This window comes from Sapajus apella, unplaced genomic scaffold (assembly GCF_009761245.1).
Source record: "Sapajus apella isolate SASKATOON/1434 unplaced genomic scaffold, GSC_monkey_1.0 scaffold51, whole genome shotgun sequence".
Classification (NCBI taxonomy): Eukaryota; Metazoa; Chordata; class Mammalia; order Primates; family Cebidae; genus Sapajus; species Sapajus apella.
Genome location: NW_022436991.1, coordinates 11,435 through 34,203, shown reverse-complemented (window position 1 = coordinate 34,203; position 22,769 = coordinate 11,435). Strand labels below are relative to the sequence as shown.

Below are 22,769 nucleotides of genomic sequence, written 5' to 3'. Positions count from 1 at the left end.
CGAAACTCTGTCTCAAAAAAAAAAAAAAAAAAAAAAAAAAAGAAGTTTCCAAATATTTTTTATGACATGGAGAAAAGCTTATGAACATTGTATGGTATAATCTGAACTACATTTTTAAAACTATAAATGCTAACAGATTATTCTGAATTGTGGGAATTGGAGTGATTTTTGTTTCTGCTCTACATTTCTCTGCACTTTCCTTTTTTTTTTTTTTTTTAAAGCGATGAGTATGTACCACTTTTGTAATCAGGAAATACATTGTGCTGGGCTTGCAGAAATGAGCCACCACTGCAGGCCAGGAAATACATTTTAAGGTGTAGTAGGATAAGGAATACTCTTTCTTTTTCTTTTTTTTGAGAGAAAGTCTCGCTCTGTCACCAGGCTGGAGTGCAGTGGCACGATCTCGGCTCACCGCAACCTCTGCCTCCTGGGTTCAAGTGATGCTCCTGCCTCAGCCTCCAGAGTAGCTGGGATTACAGGCGCCCGCCACCATGCCTGGCTGATTTTTGTGTTTTTAGTAGAGACAGGGTGTTACCATGTTGGCCAGGATGGTCTCGATCTCTTGACCTTGTGATCCACCCACCTCAGCCTCCCAAAGTGTTGGGATTACAGGCGTGAGCCACCTCACCCAGCCGGGAACACCTTAAGCTAACAGCTACTGGACTTGAACTTCACCAGGGTGGGTGTTTTATGGCCAGCTGTCTTGTTGATTGCTGCAACCTAGAACATGGCCGGGCACATGAGGTGTTTGTTCACATTTGACTACCAGCCATCCGAGCAGAAGACAAAGACCACCTTTTCATAAAGATGGAACCTCCAAAATGGAACCAAACCCAACACAGTCATAAATACAGTTTTATAAAATAGGCGCAGGACTTTTGGCCTTTAACTCCAAACCACATGGGCTCCAGTCCCAAGTTCCAGGATTGGGAGAGAAAGCAAACACAAGGTTGTGGCTTTATCACTTGGCTTCAGTTCCCTTCTGCAAAGAGCTGAATGCTGTTGTTCATTAGTGAGAGAAAGCTTTATTGCCTTGTGCAAAAGAGCATTTCAAGTCAAGGTAGTCAGTCACACTTCGGCGAGTCCTGCTCACATAGGAACCCGGGGTAGAAGAGGTACTTTAAGTTGTACTCAGTTTGGGCTAAGCAGTTAGCAATCTCCTGGTCACACTTGCACAAGAGTTCTTGGCATTTGTTCTCTACTGGTCCTGGAAGAAGTGGGGAAGCTAAGGTTAGAGCAGGGACCTGGAGAGACTCAAGGAAAACCAGTAAAGCAGGAGGCAGGACGGGTCATAAATTACATTTCTGAGACACTTGACAGTCCAACACGTGATCTCCACATGCACAACTCCCCAGGAAGCAGGTGATGTCAGCCCATTTTACAGACAAGGAAATTGAAAGTTTCAAATGGAGAGTCCAGAGTCTGCCACACTGCTCTTCTGCATTGATATTGCACAATTTCTTTCTTTCCCTCCTTCCTTCCTCCCTCCCTCCCTCTCTCTCTTTCTCTCTCTCTTTCTTTCTTTCTTTCTCTTCCTTCCTTTCCTTTCTTTCTTGACAGAGGCTTGCTCTGTTGTCCAGGCTGGAGTTGAGTGGCACAATCTTGGCTCACTGCAGCCTCCACCTCCTGGGTTCAAGCGATTCTCCTGCCTCAGCCTCCTGAGTAGCTGGGACCACAGGTGCATGCTACCACATCAAGCTAATATTTTTTTATTTTTAATGGAGACAGGGTTTCACCATGTTAGCCAAGCTGGACTCGAACTCCTAACCACAGGTGACCCACCTGCCTCAACCTCCCCACAGTGCTGGGATTACAGGTGTGAGCCACCACACCTGGCCTGATATTACATGATTTCATTTGGGGATTCACTTATTAAAAAATAATAGTAATTTTTCTTTTTTAAGACAAGGTCTGTCTCTGCCACCCAGGCTGAAGTGCCGTGGCTAGACTGTGGCTCACTGCAGCCTCTGTCTCCTGGGCTCAAGCCATTCTCCCACCTCAGTATCCCATGTAGCTGGGACTACAGGCCCACCACCATGCCCGGCTAGTTTTTGTATTTTTAGTAGAGATGGGGTTTTGCCATGTTGCCAGGCTGGTCTTGAATTCCTGAGCTCAATTGATCCAACCTGCCTCAGCATCCCTGGGATAACAGGCGCAAGGCACCACCCTTGGCCCATAATAATATATATATATATTTTGAGAAAGAGTCTTGCTCTGTCACCAGGCTGGAGTGCAGTGTCGCGATCTTGGCTCATTGCAACCTCTACCTCCCAGATTCAAGCAATTCTCTCTTCCTCAGCCTCCCGAGTAGCTGGACTACAGACTCGTACTACCATACCCAGCTAATTTTTTTCTCTCTCTCTTTTTTTCTTCTTTTTTTTAAAGATGGGGTTTCACCATGTTGGTCAGGCTGGTCTTGAACTCCCGACCTCAGGTGATCTGCCGGCCTTGGCCTCCAAAGTGCTTGGATTACAGGCATGAGCCACCATGCCCAGCCCACCCAGCTAATTTTTGAATTTTTAGTAGAGACAGGGTTTCACCATGTTGGCCAGGATGGTCTCGATCTCTTGACCTTGTGATCTGCCTGCCTCAGCCTCCCAAAGTGCTGGGATTACAGGCGTGAGCCACCCCACCCAGCCCATAATAATTTTTTAAAGAACTATACTTCTCAATATACTAGGCATAGAAGGAACATACTTCCAAATAATAAAAGTGATATATGACAAACCCACAGCCAACATCATACTGAATGGGGATGAGTTGAAAACATTTATTTCCCCAAGAGCTGAAACAAGACAAGGATGCCCACTCTCACCATTTCTATTCAACATAGTTCTGAAAGTCCTCGCCAGAGCATTCAGGAAAGAGAAAGAAATAAAGGGCATCCAAATCTGAAAAGAAGAAGTCAAACTACCTTTGCCAATGGTATGATCATATACCTAGAAAACCCTAAAGACTCCTCCAAAAGACTCCTATATTTGATCAATTAATTTAATAAAATCTCAGGTTACAAATCAATAGCACTGCTGTACATCAATAAGGGCTAAACTGAGAATCAAATCAAGAACTCAGTCCCTTTTATAATAGGTGAAAAAAAAAAAAGAAAACCCCCCACCCAAAACCTAGTAATATACTTAACCAGGAAGGTGAAAGACCTCTACAAGAACTACAAAACTGCTGAAAGAAATTACAGATGACACAAATGGAAATACATCCCATGTTCATGGATTGTAAGAATCAATATAATGAAAATGACCATACTACCCAAAGCAATCTACAGATTCAATGCAGTGCCTATCAAATACCAACATCATTTTTCACAGAATTAGAAGAAACAGTACTAAAATTTATATGGAACTAAAAAAGAGCCAAATAGCCAAAGTAATCTTAAGCAAAAAGAACACCTGGCCAGGCGAGGCAGCTCACACCTGTAATCCCAACACATTGGGAGGCTGAGGCGGGTGGTTCACTTGAGGTCAAGAGTTTCAGACCAGCCTGGCCAACATAGTAAAACCCCATTTCTACTAAAAATACACAAATTAGCCAGGTGTGATGGTCTGCACCTATAATCCCAGCTGTTCGGGAGACTAAGGCAGGAAAATTGCTTAAACTCAGGAGGCAGACGTTGCAATGAGCCAAGATACATGCCACTGCACTCCAACCTGGGTGACAGAGTGAAACTCCATCTAAAAAAAAAAATCTGTAGGCATCAATACCCAGCTTCAAATTATACTACAAGACTATAGTAACCAAAACAGCATGGTACTAGTATAAAAGTAGATACATAGACCAAAAGAACAGAATAGAAAACCCAGAAATAAAGCTAAACACTTACACCAACTGATCTTCAATAAAGCGTTCAAAAACATAAATTGAGAAATGACCCCCTATTCAGTACATGGTACTGGGAAAATTGGATAGCTACATGTATAAGAATGAACTGGATCCCTCTCTTTCACCATATACAAAACTCACCATATACATCAACTCAAGATGGATTAAAGACTTAAATCTAAGACCTGAAACCATAAGAATTCTAGCCAAGAGGCCGGGCGTGGTGGCCCACGCCTCTAATCCAAGCACTTTGGAGGCCAAGGCGGGTAGATCACCTGAGGTCGGTGGTTTAAGACCAGACTGACCAACATGGTGAAACTCCGTCTTCAAAAAAAAAAAAAAAAAAAAAAAAGAATTCTAGAAGAAAACATGGGAAAAACTCCCCTCGACATTGGCCTAGGCAAATAATTTATGACTAAGACCCCAAAAGCAGATGCAACAAAAATAAAAATAAAGAAATGGGATGTAATTAAACTAAAAAGCTTCTGCACAGCAAAAGAATTGATCAACAGAGTAAACAGACAACCCACAGAATAAGAGAAAATATTTGCAAACTGCATATTCAACAAAGGACTAATACCTAGAATCTACAAAAAAATCAGCAAGAAGAAAAAACCTCATCAAAAATTGGACACGTGACATGAATAGACATTTCTCAAAAGATATAGGAATGGCCTTTAACTTAAAAATGTTCAACATCAGTCATCATCGGGGAACTGCAAATTAAAACTACAATGAGATGCTGTCTTACCCTAGCCAGAATGGCCACTGTTGAAAAGTCAAAATAAACATTGACAGGGATGTGGTGAAAAAAGAATGCTTTTAAACTGCTAGTGGGAATATCAGTACAACCACCATGGAAAACAGTATGAAGACTTCTCAAAAAACTAAAAGTAAATTTACTATTCTTTCTAGCAATCTCACTAACTGGGTATCTACCCAAAGGAAAATAAATCATTATATCAAAAAGATATGTGCACGCATATGTTTATCACAGCACAGTTCACAATTGCAAAGATATGGAACCAACCTAAGTGCCCATTAACCAATGGTAGATAAAGAAAATGTGGTTACATATACACCATGGAATACTACTTAGCCGTAAAAAAAGAACAAAATGTCTTCTGTCGCAACTTGGGTGAAGCTGGAGGTCATTATTCTAAGTAAAGTAACTCAAGAATGTACAACCAAATACTGTATGTTCTCACTTATAAGTGGGAGCTATGCTCTGAGTACACAAAGGCATACAGAGTGGTGTGATGGACACTGGAGACTCGGAGGTGGGGAGGGATAAAAAGCTGTGTTGGGTACAGTGTAGACTACTTGGGTGATGGGTGCATTAAAAGCTCAGACTTCACCACTATGCAATTCATCCATGTAACCAAAAACCACTCGTACCCCTAAGGCTACTGAAATAAATAATAAGTAAAATTTTTAAAAAAGAGTATTGCTGGAATGTTTTAATTTTTCACAACAAACATGTACTCAGTTTGAATCAAAAAGTATGTAAATGAATGGTTGAATGGTTGGATAGATGGATCCCTCACTAGGCATTCCTGCTTGTTGTTACTGGGGCAAAATTCTCACAATATAAAATCTATCATTTCAAAGAGTAAAAGTCAGTGACATTTAGTACATTCAAAATGCTGGGCTTCTATCAAGTTCTAAATCATTTTTATCACCCCAGAAGAAACCCCATTCCCCTTAAGGAGGAACTCCCCATGGATGGATGGATGGATGATGGATAATGGATGGATGGATAGATGGATGATGGATGGATGGATGATGGGTGAATGGATGGAAAATGGATGGATGAGTGATGGAAGGATGGATGAATGGATGGATAGATGGATGATAGATGGATGATGGGTAAATGGATGATGGGTGAATAAATGGAGAGACAGATGAATGGATAAAAACAATATGTGTAAAAATTAGTAAGAGGGCGAGGCACAGTGGCTCATGGCTGTAATCTCAGCACTTTGGGAGGCTGAGGCTAGTGGATCACCTGAGGTCAGGAGTTCGAGATCAGCCTGACCAACATGAAGAAACCCCATCTCTTCTAAAAATACAAAATTAGCTGGGCACAGTGGCGCTCGCCTGTAGTCCCAGCTACTCAGGAGGCTGAGGCAGGAGAATCGCTTGAACCCGGGAAGCAGAGGTTGTGGTGAGCCAAGATCACACCATTGCACTCCAGCCTGGGCAACTTGGGTGAAGCTGGACCTCAAGCCTAAGGCAGGTGTATCAGAAGGTCAAGAGATAGAGACCATCCTGGCCAACATGGTGAAACCCCATCTCTACTAAAAATACAAAAATTAACTGGGCATGGTGGTGTGCATCTGTAGTTCCAGCTACTCGGGAGGCTGAGGTCAGAGAATGGCTTGAACCTGGGAGATGGAGGTTGCAGTGAGCTGAGATCGCGCCATTGCACTCCAGCCTGGGCAACAAAAGCAAGACTCCGTCTCAAAACAATAACAACAAAAAATACAAAAATTAGCACAGGACTATAGTCCCAGCTACTCAAGAGGCTGAGGCAAGAGAATCCCTTGATCCCAGGAGTTTGAGGCTGCAGTGAGTTGTAATCGTTGCACTGCACCCCAGCCTAGGTGACAGATGGAGATCACCCCAGAAGAAACCCAATTCTCTTTAAGCAGTCACTGCCCATTCCCACACTTCTGCGTTCCCAGCAACCACTAGTCTACTCTCTGTTTCTGTGGATTTACCTATTCTGGACAATTCATATAAATGAAGTCATACAATATACCTGATCTCTTTTTTTGTTTTTTTACTCCTAATAGAGCAACAGAAAGCCTCTATACATGACCTCTTATGTTTGGCTCTGTTCACTCAAGACTGTATTTGCTTTTTGCTTTTCTTTTCTTCTTCTTCTTTTTTTTTTTTTTTTTTTTTTTTTTTTTTGGATACAGAGTCTTTCTCTGTCGCTACGTGCCAGGCTGGAGGGCAGTGGCACGGCTCATTGCAACCTCTGTCCCCACTGCAACCTCTGTCCCCAGGTTCAAGTGATTCTCCTGCCTCAGCCTCCCAAGTTGCTGGGATTACAGGCACATGCCACCATGACTGGCTAATTTCGTATTTCTAGTAGAGATGGGGTTTCATCACGTTGGCGAGGCTGGTCTCAAAGTCCTGACTTTAAGTGATCCCCCAGCCTCATCCTCCCAAAGTGCTGGGATTATAGGCAAGAGCCACTGTGCCCAGACTTTCTTTAAAGGCAAGGTCTCACTCTATCACCTAGGGTGGAATGCAGCGGCATGATCACAGCTCACTGCAGCCTGGACCTCCTGAGCGCAAGTGATCCTCCCACCTCAGCCTCCCGAGTAGCTAGAACTATGGGCGTGCACCACCATGCCAGGGTCTCGCTATGTTGCCTAGACTGGTCTCAAATTTCTGGGCTCAAGTGATGCTTCTGTCTTGGCCTCTCAAAGCCTGGCCAATCATATTTTCAAAGTTCATCCATGTTGTAGCAGGTATAGTAATTCACCTGCTTTATGTTTCGACTCAATACTTACAAAGCACTTGGCACACACACTACTTCCCTGTCTCCTCGTGTTAGACTGCAGCACCTCATTGCTCTGCCTTGCCCAAAACCTAGCACGGGGCCCGCCAAACAGTAGATTCACAATAATATTTGTTGACAGACCACAGAAAACCCATACATCCTCACACCTGTAATCCCAGCACTTTCGGAGGCTGAGGCAGCAGATCATTTGAGGTCAGGTGTTCAAGACCAGCCTGGCGAACATGGTGAAACCCCATCTCTACTAAAAATACAAAAATTAGCAGGGCATGGTAGCTAGCCTGTACCTGTAATTCCAGCTACTCGGGAGGCTGAGGCAGGAGAATCGCTTGAACCGCGAGGCAGAGGTTGTGATGAGTCAAGATTATGCCACTGCACTCCAGCCTGGGTGAGAGAATGAGACTCCATCTCCAATAAATAAATAAATAGCCAGGCGCTGTGGCTCACATCTGTAATCCCAGTACTTTGGGAGGCCGAGGCAGGCGGATCACAAGGTCATGAGATCGAGACCATCCTGGCCAACACGGTGAAACCTTGTCTCTCCTAAAAATACAAAAAAAAAAAAAAAAAAATAGCCCGGCGTGATGGTGGGCACCTGTAATCCCAGCTACTCAGAAGGCTGAGGCAGGAGAATGGCTTGAACCGGGGAGGTGGAGGTTGCAGTGATCCAAGATAACGGCACTCCAGCCTGGGTGACACAGTGAGGCTTCATCTCAAAAAAAAAAAAAAAAAAAAACAGAAAAGAAAAGCCGTACATAATCTCCCATGCTCACACGACCCCAGCAACTCTGGTCTGTTATTCCCATTTTACAGATGAGGAAACCGAGGCTTAGAGGAATTCAGTAACTCATCCAAGGTCACAGAAGTGGGAAGGAGTGGACCAGGATTCCAGCCCAGGATCTCCTGACCCAACCCCTGTGCTTGTCCTCCTACTCTTCTCTCTAAGCAACAAAGATTCCTCCAACACCGAGACCTGGCCCCACTGCTCCATGACCTCAGGAACCCGATGGCACCACGTTTTGAAGAAGAATAAAAATTTAAAAGGAGAAACAGCTCCCAAGGGTAAAGCTTAAAATTAAAGCCTGCTAGTAAATATTATTATAGGTTTAAATTTTTTTAATATATTTAAGTCAGGCCCATAAATGGAAAATGGGCCAAACCTGTTATTAAATAAACAACTATGTTCAGAATATCTCCAAACAGAATAAGAGACTATTTTTAGCCAAAAATATATAATAGATATTTTAGTTTATTTCATTTGGTTTAAAGAGGACAGTTCTGTAAACAGGCACTGACTCTACCAACAGACACACCAATGTTTTATAAATATTATTTCCACCTGGGTAGGAACAAGCAGAATATGAAAGTTGAAGGGAGAAAGGAAAGATTTTCAACAGATTTCTCACTGAAGCCTCATTTTACCTCCTCATCACCCACAACAAAAGGAGGCAGTTTTGGGAACAAGTCACTTACTCTCCTTGAGCCTCAGTTTCCCCAACTTTATTGATGTCTTGTAGAGATGGGGTCTCGCTATGCTGCTCAGGCTGGTCTCAAACTCCTGGGCTCAAGCTATCCTCTCACCCTGGCCTCTCAAAGTGCTGGGATTATAGGTATGAGTTACCATGCCCAGCCAGTTTCCCTGACCCTAAATTAGAGGGTTGGATGAGATGATGCCTGGGGCATCTTTAGGCCTGAAAATGGATATCATATCATCATATTAATTCAGCTTTGCTCTTCTGCCAAGTCCTGATCCACAGTAAGGAGATACAGCTGAGAATCCATGCATATCTAAAAACATACTTCTAGTAGGCCAGGCACGGTGGCGCATGCCTGTAATCCCAGAACTTTGGCAGATGGATCATGAGGTCAGGAGTTCAAGACCACCCTGGCCAACATGGTGAAACCTCATCTCTACTAAAAATACAAAAATTAGCCATGTGTGGTGGCAAGTGACTGTAGTTCTGGCTACTTGGGAGGCTGAGGCAGGAGAATCACTTGAACCTGGGAGTTGGAAATTGCAGTGAGCCAAGATTGCACCGCTGCACTACAGCCTGGGCAACGAGCAAGAGTCCATCTCAAAAAAAAAAAAGGGGGCTAGGCTCGGTGGCTCACGCCTATAATCCCAGCACTTTGGGAGGCCAGGGTGTGTGGATCACGAGGTCAGGAGTTCAAGACTTCGTCTCTACTAAAAATAAAAAAAATTAACCAGGCATGGTGGCACGCTCCTGTAATCCCAGCTACTTGGGAGGCTGAGGCAAAGAACTGCCTAAACCCGGGAGGCAGAGGTTGCAGTGAGCTGAGATCACGCCACTGCACTCCAGCCTGGGTGACAGAGCGAGACTCCATCTCAGAAAAAAAAAAGTTAAAAATTAGGCCGAGCGCGGCTTACACCTATAATCCCAGCACTTTGGGAGGCCGAGGTGGGTGGATCACGAGGTCAAGAGATCGAGACCATCCTGGTCAACATGGTGAAACCCCGTCTCTACTAAAAATACAAAAATTAGCTGGGCATGGTGGTGCACACCTGTAGTCCCAGCTACTGAGGAGGCTGAGGCAGGAGAATTGCTTGAACCTAGACGGCGGAGGTTGCGGTGAGCTGAGATCGCGCCATTGCACTCCAGCCTGGGGAACAAGAGTGAAACTGCATCTCAAAAAAAAAAAAAAAAAAAAAAAATTAAAAATTAGCCAGGTGTGTTGGTGGACACCTGTAATTCCAGCTACTTGGAAGGCTGAGGCAGGAGAATGACTTAAACCTGGGAGGCAGAGATTGTAGTGAGCTGTGATCGCACCACTGCACTCCAGCCTGAGTGACAAAGTGAGACTTCGTCTGAAAAAAAAAAAAAAGAAAACCCAAAAAAATTAGCCGAGCATCGTGGCCCACACCTATAATCCCAGCTACTTAGGAGGCTGAGGCAGGAGAATAGCCTGAGCCCAGGAGTTTGAGGCTGTAGTGAGCCATGATCATGCCACTGCACTCCAGCCTGGATGGCAGAGCAAGACCGTGTCTTGAGAAAAAAAAAAAAGTAAAACAGGATTACCGTATGACCTAGCAATTCCACTCCTAGGTATATACTCTAAAAAATTGAAAACAGGTACTCAGATAAATACTTGTTCATGAATGTTCACAGCAGCACTATTCACATACACCAAAAGGTAGAAACAACCTAAATGCTCATCATTGAATGAATGGATAAACAAAATGTGATCTATCCATGCAGCAGATATTATTCAGCCATAAAACTTATGATGTACTGACACATGCTACTGATACAACATGAACAGGCCAGGCGCGGTGGCTCACACCTGTAATCCCAGCACTAGCTACTCAGGAGGCTGAGACACGAGAATCACTTGAACCCAGGAGGCAGAGGTTGCCGTGAGCTGATATTGTGCCACTGCACTCCAGCCTAGGCGACATAGGGAGATTTCATGTAAAAAAAAAAAAAAAAAAGAAAAAAGGCCAGGCACAGTAGCTCACGCCTGTAATCCTAGCAGTTTGAGAGGCTGAGGCAGGTGGGTTACCTGAGCTCAGGAGTTTAAGACTAGCCTGGGCAACATGGTGAAACCCCATCTCTACTAAAATAAAAAAAACTAGCCAGGCATGGCAGTGTGCACCTGTGCTACTCAGGAGGCTGAGACAGGCCCAAAATGGAATCTTAAAAATAAATACGACCACCGGGCGTGGTGGCTCACACCTGCAATCCCAGCACTTTGGGAGGCCAAGGCGGGTGGCTCACCTGAGGTCAGGAGTTTGAGACCAGCCTAGCCAACATGGTGAAACTCCGTCTATACTAAAAATAAAAAAAATTAGCCAGGCCTGGTGGCAGGTGCCTGTAATCCCAACTACTTGGGAGGCTGAGGCAGGAGAATTGCTTAAACCCAGGAGGTGGAGGTTGCAGTGAACTGAAATGGCACCACTGCACTCCAACCTGGGCGACAGAGCGAGACTGTCTCAAAAAAAAAAAATTATTTAAGGTTTTTGTAAAGATGCATTTCTGGCCTCAAGTGATCCTCCTACTGGTCCTGCCCCCAGCCCCCTTCTGATAAACATTTAGGTTGGTTATTATCTGATGTCATGTCTATCTTCCTTGTTGTCCAGACATCAAACAAATAGGTTTCTTCAGGGTTTTCTTTTTCAAGTACTCAGTGTTAAACCTCACCCACATTAGGGCTAGACACTATGGCTCACACCTCTAATCCCAGCACTTTGGGAAGCTGAGGCGAGCAGATCACTTGAGGCAGGGAATTTGAGACCAGCCTGGCCAACATGGTGAAACCCCATCTCTACTGAAAAAAGTACAAAAATTAGGTCAGGTGCAGTGGCTCATGTCTGTAATCCCAGTACTTTGGGAGGCTGAGGTGGGGGGATTACCTGTGGTCAGGAGTTAGAGACCAGCCTGGCCAACATCTCGAAACTCCATCTCTACTAAACACACACACACACACACACACACACACACACACACACACACACAAATTAGCCAGCTGTAGTGGTGCACGCCTGTAGTCCCAGCTACTCGGAAGGCTGATTCACAAGAATCACTTGAACCCGGGAGGCAGAGGTTGTAGTGAGCCAATGTCACACCACTGCACTCCAGCCTGGGTGACAGAACTAGACTGACTCAAAAAGTAAAATAAAATAAAATAGGCGGGGCATGGTGGCTTGCACCTGTAATCTCAGCACTTTGGGAGGCCAAGGCTGCCAGGTCACCTGAGATCGGGAGTTCGAGACCAGCCTGACCAACATGGAGAAACCCCTTCTCTACTAAAAATACAAAATAAGCCAGGCGTGGTGTCGCATGCCTGTAATCCCAGCTACTCAGGAGGCTGAGGCAGGAGATTTGCTTGAACCTGGAAGGTGGAGGATTGTGGTAAGCTAAGATTATGCCATTGCATTCCAGCCTGGCCAACGAGAGCGAAACTCCATCTCAAAACAAATAAAACAAAATAAATATCACTTAATTAGATATACCCAAGGGTGGTCCACACAGAGCTGGAAGCAGTGGTTATTGCAACAAGGACACGGAAGTCATCAGGCTGTGCCAGGGTGCCCAGTGGACACTAGGGGTGGGTGGCATGGTGGTGCTGGGGACTCACCGCACACGACAGTCTGATTGACGCACTGCCAGGAGTAGCGCTGTGTCTTGGGGCTGCAGCCGGCCTCCTCAGCTCGAGTAAAGCAACAGTCGTGGTGATGGCAGCACCTGCAGATGTCACATGGGCAGGGCAGCAGATGGGTGAAGCTCTCCTGGCCCTCCTCCCTTGCCAGGACCATAGGTGACTGAAGACCCCTCAGGGAGGCACACATCCTCTGATCTTAGCTTTTTTTTTTCTTTTTTGAGACAGAGTCTCGCACTGTTGCCCAGGCCGGAGTCCAGTGGTGCAATCTTTGCTCACTGCAACCTCTGTCTCCCGGGTTCAAGCAATTCTCCTGCCTCAGCCTCCTGAGTAGCTGAGATTACAGGCGACTACCACCAGATGCGGCTAATTTTTTTTTCTATTTTTAGTAGAGATGGGGTTTCATTATGTTGGCCAGGCTGGTCTTGAACTCCTGACCTCATGATCCGCTCACCTTGGCCTCCCAAACTGCTGGGATTACAGGTGTGAGCCACTGCACCTGGCCTCTAAGCTTTTTTTCTTTCTTTCTTTCTTTTTATTATTTTTTTTTTAAGACAGGGTCTTGCTCTGTCTCCCAGGCTGGAGTGCAGTGACACAATCATAGCTCACTGCAGCCTTGAACTCCTGGGCTTAAGTGATTCTCCCACCTCAAGGTTTCAAGTAGCTGACACTACAGGCACACGCCACCATGCCCGGCTAGTTTTTAAATTTGTATTCCCTTTGAGGTAGGGTCTCTCTCTGTCACTCAGGCTGGAGTGCAGTGGCTCAGTCATAGCTCACTTTAGCCTTGAACTCCTGGGCTCAAGTGATACTGTTGCCCTAGCCTCCCAAGTAGTTGCCACTACAGGAACACAAACTCCTTTTTCAAAAAATTTTTCTAGATATGAGGTCTCACTACGTTGCCCAGGCTGGTCTTGAACTCCCAAGCTCAAGCAGTCCTTCTACCTCAGCCTCCCAAAGTGCTGGGGTTACAGGTAGGAGGCACTGTATGCCTGGCCTTGTCTAAGCTGTTTCCCTGAAAATCCCCATCCTGGATAATGATTTCATTGGCCTCACCATGCTCTGTTCTGCCTCCCTGGCTGTGCCCAAGCCTGGTCCCAAGCCCTGCCACTTCTTGACTTTGCCCACACTGTACCCTCTGCCTGGGGTAACTCCGTGTCTGTTCTTTGTGCCTTAGGTCTCAGCCCAGCACAAGCCCCTGCCGCTGTAGGTCATCCAGCCTCACCAGACTACACCCTCTCATCAAATCAGATTCCCTCCCTTCTGGGCAGGTATATAATGAAACCCTCCTTAGCAGTAGGGTGCGGTGGCTCCCACCTGTAATCCCAGCACTTTGAGAGGCTGAGGTTGGAGGATCACTTAAGGCCAGGGGTTCGAGACCAGCCCAGGCAAAATAAGGAGACTCTTGTCTCTGTAACAAATTTAAAAATTAGCTCCCCAGGTCGGGTCTGGTGGCTCATGCCTGTAATCCCAGCACTTTGGGAGGCCAAGGCTGGCAGATCATGAGGTCAAGAGATCAAGGCCAGCATGGTCAACATGGTGAAAACCTGTCTCTACTAAAAATATAAAAATTAACCAGGCATGGTGGCATACGCCTGTAATCCCAGCTACTGGGGAGGCTGAGGCAGGAGAGTTGCTTGAATCCGGAAGGCGGAGGTTGCAGTGACCCGAGATTGCACCACTGCACTCCAGCCCAGCGACAGAGCAAGACTCCATCTAAAAAATAAACAAACAAATAAATAAATGTGTCTAAACATCCTGCTAAAAATAAAAAAGAAAAAGAAAAAAAAGTTAATAAATAAGAAAAGAAACAAACAACAAAAAAGACCTCTGTGTCAATCGCAGCCTTCAAGCTAGGAGAGAGGCGGCTGAATTCCACCCTCTGCTAACCAACTGCAGCTTTGTGGTAATGGGTGAGTGGCTGTGCCCTTCTGAGCTTCAGGGCCCCACCTGTAAAATGGGCGTTTAACTGTCATGCCCATCTTTAAGAACAGCCCAGGGGGCAAATGAGGGGAAGTCATGGAGAGATCGTCGCCCACAACCTTGGACAGAGCAGGCGCTTCTCACACAGTAGCCAGAGTGCACAGGCTGTGGGCATGAATCCAGCCAGACTGCCTGGGTTCAAATCCCAGCTCCCACACCTTGCTAACTCTGTGGCCCCAGACAAGTTACTTAATATTTCTTTCTTTCTTTTTTCTTCCCACCCGAGTCTTGCTCTGTCATCCAGGCTGCAGTGCAGTGGCGCAAACTTGGCTCACGGCAACCTCCACTTCCCTGGTTCAGGCAGTTCTCCTGCCTCAGCCTCCCGAGTAGCTGGGATTACAGGTGTCTGCCACCACGCCTGGCTAATTTTTGTATTTTTACTAGAGACGAAGGTTTTGCCATGTTGGCCTGGCTGGTCTCGAACTCCTGACCTCATGAACTGCCCACCTCAACCTCCCAAAGTGCTGGGATTATAGGCGTAAGCCACTGCACCTGGCCAAGTTACTTAATATTTCTTTGCCTTGGTTTCTTCAGCTGTGAAATGGGATTGTTATGAGGACTCAAAGGGATTCCCAGAGCAGTTCCTAGTGCATAATTAGTCTGGTCGTGTGTGTATGTGTGTGTGTGTGTGTGTGTGTGTGTGTGTGTGTAATATAGAGACAGGGTCTCACTATGTTGATCATCCTGCCTCGATGTCCCAAAGTGGTGGGATTACAGTTGTGAGTCACCACACCTAGTCACTTTATACTATTATTATTATTTTATTTTAAGACAGGGTCTCCCACTGTCGCCCAGGCTGGAAGACAGTTGTTCAATCTCGGCTCACTGCAAACTCCACCTCCGAGGTTCAAGCAATTCTCCTGCCTCAGTCTCCCAAATAGCTGGAATTATAGGCGCCCACCACCTCACAAAGCTAAGTTTTGCATTTTTAGTAGAGATGGGGTTTCACCATGTTGGCCAGGCTGGTCTCGAACTCCTGACCTCAAGTGATCTGCCTGCTTCAGCTTTCCAAAATGCTGGAATTGCAGGAATGAGCCACCGCTCCTGGCCAATTTTTTAGGGCAATGTAATCAGCCCATGGCCAGGGTAAGGAACAGCTGATGCCAAGATCTGGCCTCACTGGCCATGTTATCCAAGAGGCCTCTGCCTGCCTGCAAAGTAGAACCACGTGCTGGGATCCCCCTGGACCAAATCCCAGCTTCAGTTTTGGGTATTTTCTCATAAGCCTTGACTACCCCAGAATAGGGGATTTTGTAGCCTGGGCCCAGACATGCACTTACCAGTCAATGGCATCGCGGGGCTGGCCACGGCCTCCCAGGCCACAATAGCAACCGTATTTCATATAGGCCAGGGGGGTTCGGGAGCCAACACAACCCACAGTTCCTGCCAGTTCCAGGATCCCACGCCGGTGCACATGTGACTTCCTGGAGGCTGGGGGGTAAACAAAGGTGAGAGGCTGCAGGTCAGGGCTTCCCAGACCCCGGGGAAGGGCATTAGCCTGACAAGAGCCTAGATGTTACAGCCTGGCTTTCTGGGCTTCAATCCTACTTCCTAGCTTGTGATCTTGGACAAATTCCTAACCTCTCTGGGCCTTGGTTTCCTCATCTGTGAAATGGAGGATAAGCGCACTTCAACTCATAAAATGAAATGAGATAATGGGCCAGGCGCAGTGGTGCACGCCTGTAATCCCAGCGCTTTGGGAGGCCGAGGCGGGTGGATCACCTGAGGTCGGGAGTTTGAGACCAGCCTGGCCAACATGATGAAACCCCATCTCTACTAGAAATGCAAAAAATTAGCTGCATGTTGGGGTGGGCACATGTAATCCCAGTTACTCAGGAGGCTGAGGCAGGAAAATGGCTTGAACCTGGGAGGTGGAGGTTTCAGTGAGCCAAGATAATGCCAGCCTGGACTATAAGAGTGAAACTCCATCTTGAAAAAAAGAAAAACAGAAGAAGAAAAAAAGAAATGAGATAATGAGTATAAAGCCCCTGGCAGGTAAAAAGGCTGTTATAATCCAGCTGGGCGAGGTGGCTCATGCCTGTAATCCCAGCACTCTGGGAGGCCAAGGCACGCAGATCACCTGAGATCAAAAGTTCAAGACCAGCATGGCCAACATTGTGAAACTCCATCTCCAGTAAAAATACAAGAATTAGCTGAGCATAGTGGCGCACGCCTGTAATCCCAGCTACTCGGGAGGCTGAGGCAGGAGAGTCACCTGAATCTGGGAGGTGGAGTTTGCAGTGAGCCAAGATTGCGCCACTGCACTCCAGCTTGGATGACAGAGCCAGACTCTCAAAAAAAAGAAAAAAAAGTGGAACTGTTATAATCGATGCCCTCAGGGTAGCCATGAAGAAAAAAAAAAGAGTCGCGCATGAAATGTTTGTCCAGTTGGCTGTGTTGGGCACTGGGCGTCAGGGATGCGCCTACAGTTGTCTGTCACCAAGGTGGGCTCCTCTGTGGTAGCGTCCCGAGCCCTGGGACTGCCCTGTGCCCATGACTTGCCCTCCAGACTCAGGCTGAGGGCCCTTGGAGTCTCCTTTCATTTTCACTGCCCAGACAGGAAGGACCCTTGGCCTGAGCCCAGCCATTTTTCTAGATCCTGGCACAGCTTGGACATGTAATGGTGCCCAGTGCATGTGACTGGAACCCCTGCATTGGACAGGTGGGAAAGGAGACCAGCCAGGAAGGGCGACTCCCACATTCCTACAGGCAGCAGGAACCTGAGCAGAGGCTCCCACCCAGGCTTCTGACCTGCAAACCAGCGCTCCTTCCTCCTCACACAGCAGGGGGAGGTCCCCTTTCGGGTTGCCAGAGCTGAGTGGCACCAGCAATAGAGCAGAAACTCACACCAGGCAGGCCTGCTTCCTGGGTATCTGGTCTGTACAACTCCAGGAGCTTGATGCATTGTGTTTGATTTTTTTTTTTTTTTTTTTTTTGAGACGGAGTTTTGCTCATGTTGCCCAGGCTACAGTACAGTGGCGCAATCTCTGCTCACTGCAACCTCTGCCTCCCAGGTTCAAGTGATTCTCCTGTCTCAGCCTCCTGAGTAGCTGGGATTACAGGCGCCCACCATGACACCAAGCTAATTTTTGTATTTTTAGTAGAGACTGGGTTTCACCAAATTGGCCAGGCTGATATTGAACACCTGACCTCAGCTGATCCGCCTGCCTCGGCCTCCCAAAGTGCTAGGATTACAGGCATGAGCCTTTTTTGTTTTGTTTCTGTTTTTGTTTTTGAGATGGCGTTTCGTTCTTTTTGTCTAGGCTGGAGCGCAATGGCACGATCTTGCTCACTGCAACCTCTGCCTCCTGGATTCCAGCAATTCTCCTGCCTCAGCCTCCTGAGTAGCTGGGATTACAGGTGGGTACCACCACGCCACAACGCCTGGCTAATTTTTGTATTTTTAGTAGAGATAGGGTTTCCCCCTGTTGGCCAGGATGGTCTTGAACTCCTGACGTCAGATGATCCACCTGCCTTGGCCTCCCAAAGTGCTGGGATTATAGGCATGAGCTACTCCTCTCAGCCTGATCATCTTGTCTTTTTTTTTTTTTTTTTTTTTTTGAGACAGAGTCTCACTGTCACCCACACTGGAGTACAGTGGCACAATCATAGCTCACTGCAGCCTCCAAATCCTGGACTCAAGTGATCCTCCTGCCTCAGCCTCCAGATGTACAGGCATGCACGATCATGCCCAGCTAATTTTTAAACTTTTAATAGAAATGGGGTCTCACTATGTTGTCCAGGCTGGTCACAAACTCCTGGCCTCAAGTGATTCTCCTGCCTTGGCTTCTCAAGGTGCTGGGATTCTAGGCATGAGCCACCATGCCCAGTCTCGTTTCTGTTTGATCATGTTTTCATCACACTGACTTTTTTGAGAAGCCTAGGCCAAATTTAAATTCAATTTTGTCTTTTTTTTTTCTTTTGACTGGGAGTCTCACTGTGTTGCCCAGACTGAAGTGCAGTGGCAGGGTCTTGGCTCACTGCAACCTCCGCCTCCAGGTTCAAGCAATTCTCCCGCCTCAGCCTCCTGAGTAGCTGGGACTACAGGCGTGCACCACTACGCCTGGCTAATTTTTGTATTTTTTAGCAGAAACGGAGTTTCATCATATTGGCCAGGCTGGTCTCGAACTCCTGACCTCCTAATCTGGCCGCCTTGGCCTTCCAAAGTGCTGGGATTATAAGTGTGAGCCACCGTGCCCGGCCAATTTTGTCTTTTTATCAGAGGAAAAAGTAGCATATTTATGTGGAGGGACGAAGATGAATCAAATAGGAAGAAAATGTAAAAACTCATTTGGAGTTCAAAGCTTCGCCTTCCTCTCTGGATAATGAGTCCTCACTCTCCCAGCAGCCCACACCTCTATCTCAAACATCCCGTGGCTCCCAAGAGTCTGGGTAAAGCTCAGGGGTCTCAAGGCACCCCAAGACCTCCAAGACCGGGGGGTAATCAGCCCCTCCCACCTCTCCCTCATACTCCCACACAGCAAGAGTCATACTGTCCCTCCAGTTGTGCCTGGTCACACAGACACTCTGCTGCTCAAATGCCCTCACCCCATCCTCACCCTCCTCCCAGACCACCTCCCTGCAGAATCCATGTTGCCCGCCAGGTGGCCACAGGGACCCTCTCCATACTGTCTGCTTGTGGCAGTGCCCTCAGCCTGGGGGGGTCTTCCAGAGCAGATATCTGCCAAAGCCCGGTGGCTCACATCTGTAATCCCAGCACTTTGAGAGGCTGAGGCAGGTGGATCACTTAAGGTCAAGAGTTCAAGACCAGCCTGGCCAAAATGGCGAAACTCCTGTCTCTACTAAAAATACAAAAATTAAGCAGGTGTGGTGGCACCCACCTGTAATCCCAGCACTTTGGGAGGCTGAGGCAGGTGGATCACGTGAGGTCAGGAGTTCACGACTAGTCTGGCAAGATGGTAAAACCCTATCTCTACGAAAAATACAAAACTTAGCCAGGCGTAGTGGTGCACACCTGTAATCCTAGCTACTTGGGGAGGCTGTAGCAGAGAATTGCTTGAACCCAGGAGGTGGAAGTTGCAGTGAGCCGAGATTACGGCAGTGCACTCCAGCCTGGGCGACAGAACAAGACTCTGTCTCAAAAAAAAAAATTAGCCGGGCATGGTGTAGTCCCAGCTACTTGGGAGGCTGAAGCAGGAGAATCTCTTGAACCTGGGAGGTGGAAGTTACAGTGAGCCGAGATTGTGCCAGTGTACTCCAGCCTGGGGCACAGCCAGACTCCCTCTAAAAAAAAAAAAAAACGCTGATCTCTGAATTAAGCTGCCCTGGCACACAGTGAGCTTCCAGAAACGGTCCCTTGACCTGTAAATCCACCAAGCCCTGGGGAACAGCCTACCCTGAGCACCTGTGACAATGTCCCAGTCCCAACACCATACCCTGAAGCTGTCCTCAAAGGTTCCCCTGCCACCCTCCCTGGTCACTCTCTGGTATCTCAGAGCCCTAGCAACAGCCCTTTAGAGGGAGGGTTCCAGGCACAGGGCGGGCACCAAGCACTGTGCTTATAACCAGAGAAAACACTCCCACTGTGCCAACATAGGTGGGGCAGGTCATGTTGGGGTCTGTTTGCCCTGTCTGCCCGCTGCAGCCTCTTGGGGAGTGCCAGGGCTGTCTGGGCATCCTGTGAGCCCCAGGGTCTATGTAAACATATGTGTGTCTGTGCGTGTGTGTGTGTGTGTGTGTGTCCACTGAGCATCTGAATTTGCCCTGAGTGCTGTCTCTGGTGTCCTTGAGCTGTGTGTGCGTGTGTCCCCCTCGAGATATCTCAGTATTTTTGCCTGTGGGAGCCCCACACCGTGAGCTGCACAGCTGAGTGCCCAGGTGAGTCTGGGGGCTGGTCCTGTGCCTGTGCATCTGTGTGCTGGCAATGTCTGGCTATTCCTCTGTGGATGCATGTATCTTGCACCCCAGAAAGGGGCAGTCACCCAGGGGACCTCTCTACGGTGACCCCGAAGGATGGATAGTGAGATAGGACAATATGTTCTCTTTTTTGGGGGCGGGTGACAGGGGTTTGTTGTATAGAGGGACAATACGTTCTTCCCCCATCCCCAAGCCAGGCCCTTTCTGCCCCTGCTCCTCCCACCCTCTGGTGTCTCAGACCTCAGGAGCAGGTGGAGTGAAGGATAAGTTAGGGGACCCCAGATAAGAACAACCAGGAGGCTTCTGGGCTGCTGGAGAGGGTCACAACCAGTTGCAGTGAGAGCGCCAGCACGGGACTCTGCGCCCCTGGGGAAGGGGTGGACTAGTTCTGAGTCCCTGGGAGGAGTGAGCGGGGCCCTGCAGAGGGCTGAGGCGCAGAGTGTGGGTGAGCATTAGAAGAGCGATCTGGGCCGGGCGCGGTGGCTCAAGCCTGTAATCCCAGCACTTTGGGAGGCCGAGGCGGGTGGATCACGAGGTCAAGAGATCGAGACCATCCTGGTCAACACGGTGAAACCCCGTCTCTACTAAAAATACAAAAAATTAGCTGGGCATGGTGGCGCGTGCCTGTAATCCCAGCTACTCAGGAGGCTGAGGCAGGAGAATTGCCTGAACCCAGGAGGCGGAGGTTGCGGTGAACCGAGATCGCGCCATTGCACTCCAGCCTGGGTAACAAGAGCGAAACTCCGTCCCCCCCCCAAAAAAAAGAAGAGCGATCTGGGGGCTGTGGGGATCCTGGGAACTTGGGGAAGGACTGGGAGGCAGGGCTGCTGGGATCCTAGGGAGGGCAGGAGGAGTCCCGGGAACTCCAGAGTGCAGGGAAAGCCCCTTCCTCACTCACCCTCGCTGAAACTGGGGCCAGGTCCCAGCAGCAGCAGCAGCAGCGACGGCAGCAGCAGGAACAGCATGATTGGCAGGCACACAGGTAGCTGCCCCATCGGAGGGTGGCAGGTGTGGGGACCGCGCTACCGGGCCACTGGAGGCACCAAGCCCGGCCAATCCTTATCTTGGCTGCCGCGCCCGGCCCTGCCCCCGACCTCACCTTTCCTCCGGGCCGGGCGGAGCCAGCTAGGGGCGGGCACGTGGGGCGGCGCAAAGGCGCCCTGATCTCTGCATCTTGGTCACTGAAGGGGCTCGAGAGGCCACCAGGGCGCTGGGGACAGGACCAGGAGTCAGGCACCAGAACGTCTCCTCGGAGTAAGGGAGCAAAAGGAGCTTCTTTGATGTTGTTATTCCCCCAGCCACTCTCCCGCTCACCTGGGCGCCCAAAAGGAGCAGAAGACTTGGAGGAGGGGTAGTCCTGAATTTACTTCAACATTTTATTTGGCCAGTGCGGTGAGGCCGAGGCGGGCGGATCACGTGAAGTCGAGAGTTCAACACCAGCCTGACCAACATGGAGAAACTCCGTCTCTACTAAAAATACAAAATTAAGCTGGAAGTGGTGACTCACGCCTGTAATCCTAGCACTTTGGGAGGCTGAGGCAGGTGGATCATCTGAGATCAGGAGTTCGAGATGAGCCTGGCCAACATGGTGAAACCCTGTATCTACTAAAAATACAAAAATTAGCTGGGCTTGGTGGCATGGGTGTGGAATCCCAGCAACTCGGTAGGCTGAGGCAGAAGAATTGCTTGAACGTGGGAGGCCAGGGTTTTGGTGAGCTGAGATCGTGCCACTGCATTCCAGCCTAGGCAACACAGAGAGACTTCGTCTCAAAAAAAAAAAAAAAAAATTAGCTGGGCATAGTGGCATAGGCCTGTAATCCCAGCTACTTGGGAGGCTGAGGCAGGAGAATCAATTGAATCTGGGAGGTAGAGGTTGCGGTGAGGCAACAAGAGGGAAACTCCATCTCAAAAAAAAAAAAAAGGCTGGGCACCATGGCTCACGCCTGTAACCCTAGCACTTTGGGAGGCCGAGGTGGGTGGATCATCTGAGGTTGGGAGTTTGAGACCAATCTGACCAACATAGAGAAACCCCGTCTCTACTAAAACTATAAAATTAGCCGGGCATGGTTGTGCATGCCTGTAATCCAGCTATTTAGGAGGCTGAGGCAGGAGAATCACTTGAACCCAGGAGGAGGAGGTTGCAGTGAGCTGAGATCGTGCCACTGCATGCTAGCCTGGCCAACAGAGTGAGACTCTGTCTCATGAAAAAGAAAAAAAAGAGATATAATGGGAACTTCAGGGCGTGGAATCTGTGCTGTCATGAATGTTTGTTAGACAGATTTGCAAGAGAAAAACAAATCCTCATCTGTGGTCTGTTCCAGGATCCATGTGTTTCCTTTAACTCTTAGCACAAGTGAATCCATTTTGGTTTGGTTTTGGTCTGTTGGGACCTAGTGCATGGGCTCAGTTCAAAAACATGACC

General features: G+C 48.0%; 1 protein-coding gene across 1 annotated transcript; it reads right to left on the bottom strand.

Annotated features, from left to right (window-relative positions):
- Nucleotides 1-838: 838 nt before the first annotated feature.
- Nucleotides 839-21,740, bottom strand: PLA2G10 (phospholipase A2 group X). The gene is made up of 4 exons (XM_032242716.1): nucleotides 21,246-21,740; nucleotides 15,751-15,901; nucleotides 12,467-12,573; nucleotides 839-1,207 (listed from the first exon to the last, which is right to left on the bottom strand). Exons 1-4 carry the CDS (start codon nucleotides 21,340-21,342, stop codon nucleotides 1,065-1,067), a joined length of 498 nt encoding a protein of 165 aa, XP_032098607.1. The 5' UTR covers nucleotides 21,343-21,740; the 3' UTR covers nucleotides 839-1,064.
- Nucleotides 21,741-22,769: the final 1,029 nt, after the last annotated feature.

What these genes read in the sequence shown, in the direction of transcription:
- PLA2G10 (XM_032242716.1), bottom strand. Translation starts at nt 21,342, where the DNA reads ATGGGGCAGCTACCTGTGTGCCTGCCAATCATGCTGTTCCTGCTGCTG. An exon ending in TGGCCCCAGTTTCAGCGAGG is followed by an intron (nt 15,902 to 21,245) that starts GTGAGTGAGGAA and finishes TTTACCCCCCAG; the next exon opens with CCTCCAGGAAGTCACATGTG. An exon ending in CCCCGCGATGCCATTGACTG is followed by an intron (nt 12,574 to 15,750) that starts GTAAGTGCATGT and finishes TGACATCTGCAG; the next exon opens with GTGCTGCCATCACCACGACT.